The sequence below is a fragment of the Thamnophis elegans genome, chromosome 2 (assembly GCF_009769535.1).
Source record: "Thamnophis elegans isolate rThaEle1 chromosome 2, rThaEle1.pri, whole genome shotgun sequence".
NCBI classification, from domain to species: Eukaryota; Metazoa; Chordata; class Lepidosauria; order Squamata; family Colubridae; genus Thamnophis; species Thamnophis elegans.
Genome location: NC_045542.1, coordinates 122,167,264 through 122,179,873, shown reverse-complemented (window position 1 = coordinate 122,179,873; position 12,610 = coordinate 122,167,264). Strand labels below are relative to the sequence as shown.

General features: G+C 36.0%; 1 protein-coding gene across 1 annotated transcript in view; it reads right to left on the bottom strand.

Annotated features, from left to right (window-relative positions):
• Positions 1-12,610, bottom strand: part of PLXND1 (plexin D1) — a 165,032-nt gene that overhangs the window by 35,392 nt on the left and 117,030 nt on the right. Inside the window, exons 21-25 of the mRNA XM_032210671.1 lie at positions 12,141-12,248; positions 10,582-10,694; positions 8,627-8,734; positions 7,669-7,799; positions 5,102-5,300 (exon numbers count right to left, since the gene is read on the bottom strand). Coding sequence (XP_032066562.1) covers positions 5,102-5,300; positions 7,669-7,799; positions 8,627-8,734; positions 10,582-10,694; positions 12,141-12,248 — 659 coding nt within the window. The remainder of the gene's footprint in view (positions 1-5,101; positions 5,301-7,668; positions 7,800-8,626; positions 8,735-10,581; positions 10,695-12,140; positions 12,249-12,610) is intronic.

Genomic DNA, 12,610 nt, shown 5'->3' with positions numbered 1-12,610 from the left:
TGGAGTGCATTTACTAAGGAAGTGACTTTTTAAAGAGGACCTAGGGATCCTTTGGATATAAATACTTTGGATATAAATACTAATATATGACCAGATTAAAACTGATGTTGCCATGTAGAAAAAGAAAATTCAAACTTGTAAGATTACAATGAAAACATAGAACTTAAGAAGTATGAACATGGAAAAACACAACACAGTGAAAGAAGAAATGAATCAGTTCTGCACTGATATTTTACATAACCACAAATCGTAATGGACTGGAATTGTACACATTAGGTCAGAAGATCATACTCAGGATATGGGGAAAAAACAGGAATGGCAATGGTTTCATAAAGCAAAAACAGTGCTTGTCCACAATGTACTCAGCAACCAACTAATATAAATCATTCTTCATTGAAATCTCTTTAAGATGACAAGTTTATGTTTTAACCACTGATGAAGAAGAGGAAGTGATGAGTTTTATAGCCACATTCAATTTGAAATAAACAGAACATCAGCTAGTAAGATTATTTGTTTGAGGTTCATGATTGGCATGCCAAAATTAGAAACATTAAGGAAGAAAATATAGTGAGGCTATATGGCCAAGAAAACCAAAATGAAATAGGGTGATAATTTCTGCCAATCCAGTCATTTCTTCATTGCTAAGCCAAACTTAAACAACTAAAATAATGTTTATATACTTTAACAATATCAGATGAAGTAAAGAGAAATCAAATAGAGTAGAGGGGGTATTCAGTCAGTTTGGACCAGTTCGCCTGAACCAGTAGTGGAAGTTATGGGTGGGCCTACCCACGTGCCCCGGCTCTATGCCATCCTATTTAGGCACATCTTCAAGCCGCACGCATTCGTGCAAGCCGTGTGTGTGAGCAAAGTGAATGCATGGATGGCTGTGCATATGCATCGACGGGGCACGTGCGAGCGAAGCGAGCGTGTGCACACTTGCTCACATTTGCAAACCGGTAGGGGAAATAAGTAAATACCACCCTGGAAATAGAGTATACTATTAATGCAGAGACAGAGTTCAGTGATAATACCAAAGATGTAGCCTGCGTCTTACTGTCAAAGAGAGCACAAATTGCTCATGTGTAGTTTCCAAGTTAAACAAAAGTAGAAGACAGCCAGGCATGTTTCCATGATACGATTTTGAACATATACTCACTATTTTCAAGGAAAACATCAGTAATCAGTTTGGTGTTTCACTGATAGGGAACCAAAGGAATTGTGGAATGAAAACAAATAAAGTTGTTATGGATAAATGTGAAAAGAGACTGTCAAAGATTTTTTTAAAAAACCACAGAAGCAAGTAACTAGATGACTGAACCCATGGTGGAAATTGCCAAGAAGATAAGCCAAAGCCAAGAAAGACAACAATCTCTTGAAGGAACATAATAAAGAATTCCACAGGCTGTTAGAAGAAACAAGAAGCAGCATTATGACATCTATAAAGATGATGAGAATGGAAACAGACACAGAACTATCTAGAAAGTCTTCCAAAAGATTTCTGAACTCAGATGGATTTTCCAATCTCAATTTAGCGTGCTACGTGATGTTAGTGGACAGATAGTATCTGATTCAAAAAAGATGGAAGAGTATATGAGATTCTATACAGTACAGATGTCAACACCCAAGATATTTTAGGAAATATTCCATACTTACAAAAACCTCTAATATTACAAGATGAAGTTAGATCAGCACTCTCTGATACATATTCTCCCCTCAATTATTCAACCTATATGCTTAAGGGGTGTGGTAAGTGTGCCGTAAAAATATTTTTTCACCACTGTTGTAACTGCAAATGGTTGCTAATTGAGGTACATATGTACACTGAGCTTTAACACAACAAGAACACCAGAAAGAAATATAGCATTGTCTTGTTCTTCTCAAAATCAATGCTCTTTCAAACTGTCTAGTTTACTGGCAGGCTATTTCAGATTCAGCCAATCATATTGCCCTGCAAAATACAAAAAAAAATACTCTATTATCACACCTTCCATAAAGAATCAATGTCTGTGTATAAAATTTCTCTCCCCCCCCCCCTTTCTTATAGCTAGGACAATCTCAGATTTAAAAGAAGGGGGGCAGGATGCACAAAGATAGTTCATGTTTTAGATTAATGGTCAGGATTTTAAACTGTATTTCAGTTTCCTACTACAACCTTTTTATCTTTTATCATTCCTATGTGCTTCAAATACTTCCTTCAAACAAGTCTTCTCCCTTCATATGATCATAAAATAAGATCTATAGTATTAAAAATGCTAGTCAAGGCACAATTCTTTCTTCACTTGTACTGGAATTAAGGAATTGAAAGAAAAAGAGGCCTGAAAGCTGCAGATATTAATTTCTTTTATAAGATATCCTACTCAAATCCCATAGGATAAAACTTGATTTCCTTCCAGAAAATTATATACTGTTGCTTTATATCCCCCTTCAGGAGATATTAGGCAGTCAGCTTTGGTGGTATTGGATTCCAACAGAGTTCTTTTCTCCCAAGAGAGGTTTCTGCTTTCTTACAATGACTTTATGCAAGATCAGGAGATTTTAGCACCAGAATCTTTTTTAAACCCAACTTGTTTCTTACTTTCCCCCATTCCCAGTTTATTGAATGGCTAATATCAAGCATACAATGGCCTTTTGCACTAAAAACATTGAGCCCGGGGTCCCTGATAACATGGGAAGCCATTTCTTTCAATGATTATAAGTTCTCTCTGGCTGTTACTTTATTTTTATTTATTTTTACTCTGTTTTTGTTTTTTGTTGTTTTCATTGTGAATCATGTATATTAAGATGGGGGGGGGATTTCTATAAATTTACTAAATAAATTAATACAGGAATAACCTGTTTAAATTTTAGGGTTAGGCTCTCTATGTCTATAATCAAATAGTATAAATGCTTTCTTTAATGGGGGAATTCTAGATAAATGTATTTTATAGTGTTGCTGTTTTGTAATTAGAGCAATTATGCCACAATCTTTGTTTAAAGATAATGTAAATGTTTAAACGAAAGAAAGGAAGGAGTCAACATTGTGTACATTAAAATGACAGTCCCAGAAACACTTATTTGAGAGAATTGAGCATTGGCATAGATGAATGCTTTACTTTTAACAATCTTTTTTTAAAAGGTACAATATGTTCTATTTTGTTTCCACGTGCGCGCGCGCATACACACAGACACTATTCTCTTTGGAAGTAAGAATAATGCAAAAAGTGATAAAAATACAAGTGATGGAAAAAGATGAAATCAGGCCAAAAAGTGTACAAGTGAAAAATTTGTACATACATTTATGTAAATAAAAATTATTTCTCATTTCTGGCAACATTTTTCACCCATCCTTGAACCCGTGTAAACAGTTCTTAATATTCTCACACTGTTATGCATTTTTGACTTGGTTAGTACTGCATAATAAAATTCAGAGAAATGTAAATATGGAAGGATAACTGAATACATATTATTCAGAATTTTTTAAAAAATTCAGGCTGGTTCTTATTAATGAATTTTCCCCAGGAAATCAAAATATGTCTGGCATAATATAGTGGGAAAAACTTGTAAACGCATTTGTAGAGTATTTACCAAATGAAGGATTCCCAAAATAATTTTATAGGAATTAGAGAAATAGCTGAGGAATCCTCAGTGTATGAAGACAATGGACAATTAGGGTGAGCATGGTTTAAAATTAAGTTACCTCTGAAAAAGTCTCTGAACTTAATCCTTCAAAGAACACTAAAACTTGAGCATTCCTTGAAAGCTGGTATCTGCTGAGATTATATACACAATATTTGTAAATTGAACCCATTACTGAGATTTGCATAAATGGCTGCAGTTTACACTTGAATTTATTAGGTTGGCCTGATTATGGAAAAACCAGTTAGCAGTTTTCTACAAAGCAGACAAAACTTCTTGAGGAGAAATATGGCCAATGTGAGTAGTCTTAATTAAATTATTATTATTTTTTTACAAAAAATGGAGTGATTCTGAAACAAAATCTGAACAATAAAGAACTGAATATGGAAATTCCTAGCATCACCAATTAGAAACCTTGTTTTTGTGCAGAAAAGCTAATCTTTGCTGCTTAAAAATCTGCTAAATATTAGAATTAAGTTGCCCTACGGAAAGGCCTTTCCTTGGTATGCACATTACTGTTTTAATCACATTACACTGATAAAAGTGATGTTCCATGTATTCCAACATATGAATTCTCCTGCAGTGTTGAAACAGTTATTGCTTGTTGAAATCTTTACTCAAATGCTCAAATACATTGTATTTTTAAATTGCCACAGCTGCTTTTGTATTAGTTTTCCTTTGGACTTTTAGCAATTTAATAGTTCCTCAGTTTTCTGGGTGGTCCAGGCAGCTCACAAACCCCAAGTCTTACATGTCCAAAGATGTTCCTGGGAGGGTTGAGTAATAATGACATATCTAACTTATTTTGTTCTTGTGGAGTAGTAGAAAACTGCATGAATACAACGACCCCTGAATGGAAAACAACTAAAATGCTATGCAAAACTTCCAAATGATATTGATAAATCCTCCAATAGAATCAAGACACAAGTTAACATATCAGACTAATTTAGTACACTATCTGTTCTTGTGATTTGAAGTATCATAATAAGATGATGGAACGGTACCTGTCCTAAATTTAAATTAATCACTTCAGGGTTAAAATTTCTCCAGGACCTACCCTGTTTTCCTGAAAATAAGACCTCCCTGGATAATAAGCCTAATTGGGCTTTTGAGTGATGTGCTAAAATAAGCCCTCCCCCCAAAATAAGCCTTCCCTGAAAATATTGCAATGCAGCAGCAACCATGAGGTGACCACACTCGCCGTCTCTTGCACCTCAAAAATAATAAGACCTCCCCGAAAATAAGTGCTTATTTCGGTGGTCAACACGGTATTATTATTTTTTTTAAGAAAAGAAAGTGATATTTCTGTCTTGTCAGTTTTGACAACACTGAGTATTAGATAACGATCTATTAGACAACCAGTATTAAAGTGCATAAAATGGAAAACTATATATTGCCAGGTCTTAAATGTCCAGTCTTTTTGATACACAGCCATAAGGATTCCTGCCACAATTAGGGAAGTTTTCACTTCCCAGTTTCTTACTCTGAGGAAGCTGTACATGCAGATAGACATCCAGTTGGTCAGCATCTTCTCAACCACAGATTCTGTCCTTCTCAGCATAAGCTTGGGGTTTTTAGAAGCAGAAGCATCAATGAGATCAACCAAGAGGTCCTTCATGATGCTGGTGTAGTACTCCAGTTTCCCATGCAATGCAACAGTAAGCAAGGAGGCCAAATTGCATCTGAAGAAAGAGTTAATGAATAGTAACCGAGACTGATAATACCACATGCGATTCATCAATCAACATGAACAGAAATTAAAACCATGGTAACCTTCCAAATTGCTTTCACAAAGCTCCTCAAAAGTGTTGATGTTTCAAGCCATATGTATCACAGCTGTGCATAATCACATTGTATTATGCCACCCTTTGACAGAAATGGATGCCAATCGTTACAAGAAAAAAGGGGATAATAATAGAGAAGGTTAACACCTGCAAGTTGAGCTACAGCAAGGCAATGTTTTTAAAGCAAGACAAGAACAGCAGGAGCATTTGATTTCTAAAGAAAGATATATTTCATTGCAGATACAGCCCTTGAGAGTCCAGGCTACTTGTTCAGATCTACATTAAGAACAAAAATGGAAATAGTTCAGGGAATGGTCCTTCTACTTAGCTCCTTTCAATTTTCTTTCTATTTCTTTTTAGTATAAGGTAATATAACCTCACCATCTGTCATTCAGCCATTTCTAAATTTGAGCATCTATGAGAAATTTTCTGTACTATCAATTTTCCATGTGGTTCAAAATCTGAGCATCTGTGATGCGATGCGATGGGTATTGAATGGTTCTTCTCACAAAAGTTGGCAAGCCGTCTATGCTCAACTTGTTGCCATTAAGGCTGCTCCCCAAGGGTGTGTTTAAAAGTTAGCGAGGCAAGGCAAACTAACACTCACATTTTTTCCCATTACACAGATTGCAGGGGCATTAGGGTAAAAAGGCCAAAAGGTTGATGTGGGATATAGACTGCCAAAATTCTCTCTGGAATAACTAGAGATTGCCCACAAATACTCTGGGCTGCTGATTTTTGTGAGTAACCGATAGAAATAGATATTTCTGTTGTGATCACCTGGGAGTTGTGGGTTCCATCAAGCTGTAAATCAGCCTTTTATGGCCTCAGTGTTCAACAAAACTTAATCTTTTCAATCACCTTTTGATTCTTTAATAGCAATAGCAATAGCAGTTAGACTTATATACCGCTTCATAGGGCTTTCAGCCCTCTCTAGGTGGTTTACAGAGTCAGCATATTGCCCCCAACAATCCGGGTCCTCATTTTACCCACCTCGGAAGGATGGAAGGCTGAGTCAACCCTGAGCCGGTGAGATTTGAACAGCCGAACTGCAGAACTACAGTCAGCTGAAGTAGCCTGCAGTGCTGCATTTAACCACTCCGCCACCCCCGCTCCTAAAGATTTAAGGATTCTTAAATTCTAAAGGATTCTAAAGAATCTTAAAGGATTTAAAATTGAAATCCTTTGGAACCACAAATCTGCCAGTTGCTGGTTGAGGTTCTCTTCAATTCGTTTAAAAAGGAAGAAAACTACATGCTTCTGGCTTTGTAAACCTTTTTTTTTTTTGCTTTTGCAATTTTCTGCAATCTACAGCAAAAAGATGATTTTAGAATTGCTTTTGGAAAGTTTTTAAATGCTACAGCTTTGTGATTAGATTTAAGGAAAGATTTGAAGTTAATTAGAAAGATGCTCTTGGGTAGGAAAAAAATATGTCTTGTTTACATTTCAAATTCAAAACCAGATTTTGAAGGTCAATTACTATAGAAAACGATGGCTATTTTAAATGAAACATTTGGTCTGTGAAGTGCTTGAGCTTTTTAACGCTTTACTTCAGTTCTTACTGAAGATGAATGAGTTCCTCTGCAGATTACCAAAATGGACTTTAAAATGGAATTCAAAATTACAACCCAATTTTACAAAGATTTTTACGGGGATTGTTAAGTGAATCACACAGTCCTAAATCTCCCAAATGGATCTTTTTTGCCATAAATCAGCCCCCCCCCCCCAAAGAGTGCAAATTGTGGTCACATGATTGTGGGACACTGCAACAAATTGAAATAGAAATCTTTTGCCAAGCACCTGAAATACAGTCATGCAACGTGTGTGTGTGTGTGTGTGTGTGTGTGTGTGTGTGTGTGTGAGAGAGAGAGAGAGAGAAAGAGATTTTATGATGGCTAGAAGGATTTTATAGGCTGTAAATGACCCTTTTGGAGGCTGTTGTAACTCAGGACAATCACTAATCAACTGGTTATACATTGAGGATTATCTGTATAGTTACAAAGACTTTTGTTATGTAAGATTCATAACTTAGCACTATACTCCAGTTTATTAAATAATTAAATAAACCATTTTTGTAGAAGCACAAATAATAGGTTCAAAAAACAGTACAGAAAAACATAGAAAAAACATTCTATTTTTCAGAAAGCATTTTCAATGAGAAAAAAAATCATGGTAGACTCATCTAATTTTTCAGAATAACAGCTGTAGCCATCTTGAATTAAATCTGTGCTATGTCACATTAGCTTAAGATTTCAAAAAGTCATACCTGTCTCGTACAGCAAAATCCTTTTGCTGCTCAAGAGCGTGGACAAACACAATGAGAAAGTGCTTGTTGTTAAGTAAGGTGGAGAACAATGCAATTCCTTCTTCCATATTTGGTCTACAGTTTTCAGGAATCTAAGGAAAAGTCAGCAATCTGGATGAAAACTGAATACTTCATATTTTTCTTTTATCACATAAGTACAAAATAAACCCTTCCATTAACCACACTGAAACTAATATTAAGACATACCACCCTAGTATGCAAACAAAGGAAATTAATATTGAATTTTCATATTATGAACCTAATTACTCAAATCCGTATATTATCTAATTTTTAAATTAGATGTTTGAACTCTATCATGTCAAAGCTCCTCCAATTGAGTCAGAACCCTTTTAACGGTAAATCTAATAGAGATTTCATTACGATTTGTACAAAAAGTAGACTATTTCTGACTTTACCTTGAAGAAAAGAAAGCAGCAATAGAATTCTTTGCATTGCACTCACATACTTTTTTTTTTTTTTTAAACTTGAATCACTAAGCACTATTTTTAGAGTAATGGAAGTAGTAATCATGTGGGCTTATATGAGACTGAATTCTTGGGCTAAAATGAATTTTAGACATTATGGACAAGTAATGTGGATGCAAAGAATGCAAATATATCAGTGATATTAACTAATATCTTCAGGATAAGTCAAACACTGAATATACGGTAGTTATAGTTAACTACAGCATGTATTTTCACAAACATTTAATATGCTCCAATTCCAAGTCATAAAAAGATTTCATCAGTTTCTTTTATTTCCTTGAGAAGAAACTTTACTAGCTACTCTACTTTTTCTTTTCCACTATCCCAAATATATCATATTCTTAAGCACTCATCATGAAATGATGAACTGATATAGTACTATATAATACAGTACAGTATAATAGTTAGGCTGGATTTACCAAAGAACTACCTACTTTCCATTCCCCCAACAATAATGGGTGCGTTTCTTGGATTTGAGATCCCATCTGGGAATTGAGGTGCTGGGAAGGTAGTATGTAGCGCTCCTCATAGAGAGAAGAACACTAGAAAAAATAAACAGAGGAAGCAAGAATTTTGAATTTAGCAAAAAAAGAGGCATAGTTTAATTTGTCATGTCTTTACTAAATTGTACATTAATAGGGCATTACTGTTTGACAGCTATAAGGAGATGTCATGACATGAGACCACTAAAAAAAAAGCAATAGCAATAGCACTTAGATTTACATTTTACCGACCTCTGAAGGATGGAAGGCTGAATCAACCTTGTGCTAGTCAGGATCAAACTCCTAGCTGTATGCAGAGTTAGCCTGCAACACTGAATTATAACTACCACCATGGCTATTTATATGTTTATAAATTTATATGCCTTATGGAATCTTTAAACCCCTGCTGCAGATTTCTGAACGAACGAACAACAACTTTTGACAAAGCATGTTTTGGAAAAACAAAGCTCTCACAATACAGAGATCATGAACTCAATCGTCCAATATTCAGGCTTTTCCAGCAAAGAGAGAATCCACAAACAGTGGCTATGGGATATCTACACTATTGTACGTTAAAAAAGAGTAAAAGAATAGAACTGATTTATTCCCCTACACTTGTAGAATTGCCTAAAGTTTGAGTGACCTGGAGGGAAAAAACTTTAAATTTTGCATTCAGCATATCTTTAGATCAGTGATGGGTTTTAAATTTTTTTAGAACCTCTTCTGTAGGTATGGCCTGCTTTGTGGGAGTGGCTTGTCAGCCATGTGACTGGGTGGGAGTGGTTTTTTGGCCATGTGATTGAGTGGGAGTGGCTTGGCAGTCATGTGACTGGGTGGGTGTGGCCAACTTGTAAAATGTGGTGAAACTCACTTAACAAAGCTCTTGCTTAGCAACCAAAATGTTGGCTCAGAAACGCTGGCATTTGAAGCATGCAAGTCTTAAAGCTGTCAAGTTACAAGACCCTTGCACCCCTAACCCTTTAGAAAAAAAAACCCCAGCGGTGTTCAAACTTGACAGCTTTAAGACTTGTGGACTTCAACTCCCAGAATTCCCCCTCCAGTCATGTTGGTTCAGGAACTCTGGCATTGAAGTGTGCAAGTCTTAAATCTGTCAAGTTACAAGACCCTTGCACCCCTAACCCTTTAGAAAAAAAACCCCAGGGATATTCAAACTTGACAGCTTTAAGACTTTAAAGTTTAGCTAAGACTCTTAGAGGCGTGCAGGGTGATTGGTGAGCCAGCCAATGAGTGAGCGGTGGACGGGGCAAGAATGGTGCGGACGGGCGGGGGGAGGGAGCTGGAACCAGTTCTAAATGGCACGGTAGATTTGTGGAATCTGTTTTATAGAAGAGGTTAGAACTGGCAGGAACCCACCCCTGCTTTGGATATAATGTAGTTGCTTATATTTTATTTGCTTTCATTTATTCTGCTTCTAAAATTAAAGTTGCCAAAAATGCGTGGGGAAACAACTGGTCTTTAAAGGGAGAATAGAGAAGTCCCACAAAAAGATATAAACCTACAGTTTCTCATAGATTTCCATTTTTAAAGAAGTGTTCATCAAATACTTGTCATACATTTTACTAATTTTCTAAAGCTAAAAGTGGTAAAAAGTCTGCTTTGTGAAAAATTAATATACTTTTGTGTGTGCTGTGTATCAGAATGATACATATTTATAGCATTCACACCCCTAATGACAGACAGCTTGACAAAAACTGAAAAATATATGCATAAATACATAGAGCTTAAAATCACCAAAAATGACAATTTATAATGTATGGTTAGAATTTTAAAACTTGTTTATAATATGAAAATAAGGATTTGCAAGCTGTACACTACTCAGAATGAGCTAAATAAAGTGGCATATAAGACCTATACATAAATAATAGTAGTATGCTACTTTGTCTTACTTTGGGAAAGAAAGTGCGAGTCACAAAGTATTTATATTCAAGAAATGGAATTCCTTGGCTGCGATTTAACTCCTTGGTAAGATCTGTCATATCTGTCTGAAGTTCAGCAAAACCTGATTGAAGGAAACCATAATGAAGAGAATAAACCACTTTCATTTCAATGTATAACTTGTTCTGAATATACCAACGGTGCAAATTTTTCATGTTAATTATCTCCCAAACAAAATCCCTTTATACTAGGCAGATTAATGGGCTAAACTTTTTTTAATGGTTTTCTGCAGCCAATAATATGCAATGCTAGTTTAACTCTTTTTATCAGTGGATTCTACAGAACATAAATTTCCCACAATCAGTAACTAAAGTTTAAGTCATACAAAAGATAGCCAGCATTTGCTTTACTATGATTGTTCTGGAAAATACCCAATAAAAATAAAGATAAATATTCTTTTGATTGTTGATCAATTTATAATGCCAATGAACAATTTTTTCAATTTAGGCTGTACCTTATCAATTCAGAATAGCCAAACTCAAGTTCACAAATATAGCCAGCTGAATAGAAATTTTGAGGATGTACAGTTTCAGTTTATGTTCTCTCAAAATAATACAGTTTCACACTTTCCAAGGAAAACTGCAATTTACAGTTTTCCAAAAATCTGATTTCGGTCAGAAGACTAAATGTCATAGGTCTGTTTTAGGTCAGCTAACTTTTGGCAATTTATTTATTTGTTAAATTTATTTGTTTTATATCCCACTATGGAATTACTCTAAAAGTAAATTCTTCCATTTTCCAGTTGTGTCCTACTCGGGGCGGGGGGGGGGGGGGCGGGGCAGGCGTAGAACTCATCTCTGTTTCTTAGCTGAGGGAACCAGCATTGTCTGAAGATATTTCCATTGGCTATGTGACCATCATGATTGTACGCTGAGGTACATGCAATGATGTTACCTTCCCACTTAAGTTGTTCCTCTTTGTCAACTCGCATTTGCATGCTTTTTAATTGCTAATTGGGCAGGAGGTGGGGCAAGTAGTGGGAGCATAGTACTTGGGTCTCAAAACCTGGGTTGTCAGCTTTTCAGAACATAATGAGAATACATCAAAGTGATAATCAAAAAGATGGGTGGAGGGCAGAGAGCAAGGGGGGAGGAGAAGTGTAGTTTGCCATCAAACCACCAGCCATCTCCAGTGTGGAACTCCCCCATTTAATCCCAGCCAAAAGTAGACCCAAGTCTTCAGGCTCTCGCGGAAGGATAAGAGGGTGATGGCAGATCTTACCTTAGAGGTAAGATATTCCAAAGGAGGTAAGGTGCAGCAGGAGAAAAGGCAGTTCTTCTGGATCCTGATAGTTGGGGTTCTTTAACTGATGGGATCCAAAGTAGGCCTTCCCTGTCGGCCAGAGTAGAATGGGGTTGTCCTAGCAGAATGACCTACACTATTAAGAGCTTTTAAGGTCATAACCCAGACCTAAATTATCATATACATAAGTTTTCTTTTGAGTGTTCCAGAAGATAAAGTTCTTTGATGACAATGGACTCTTCCGTCCTGCCCAAGTACAGACACTTACCTTTACGGATTTCTTCCCGAATCTGGGACTCCATCTCTTCCATCTGCAGCAGAGTTTTTTGCCAGTAACGCTCTGCCCGTCGGCTTTTGGTGCAAAACACAAATAGTGCTGGAATACAAAATGGGAAAAAGTGACTCCAAAGCCAAAATAACAACTGAATGTTTTGTATTAAACTAGTACTGGATTTATGATTATTTGTCACAAAAAAGTACGCATAATATAATCTGCTATTCCAGAAATTATAATAACTGCTGCTATAATAGCTTTCCAATCAATTGAAAAGACAAACAATGATCAGAACTGAGGTTGAGATTTAGTCCATTGAGTTGTGTATCAAAAGATGTTTCCAGAGGATTAGGAAATTCAATTGTTCTTCCTATAGAAGACACCAGTTGTGACATCTTAGAAAATACCAAACACCAGAGGAATATACCTGCATTTAGATGTCAATATGTATTACATGTATTAAA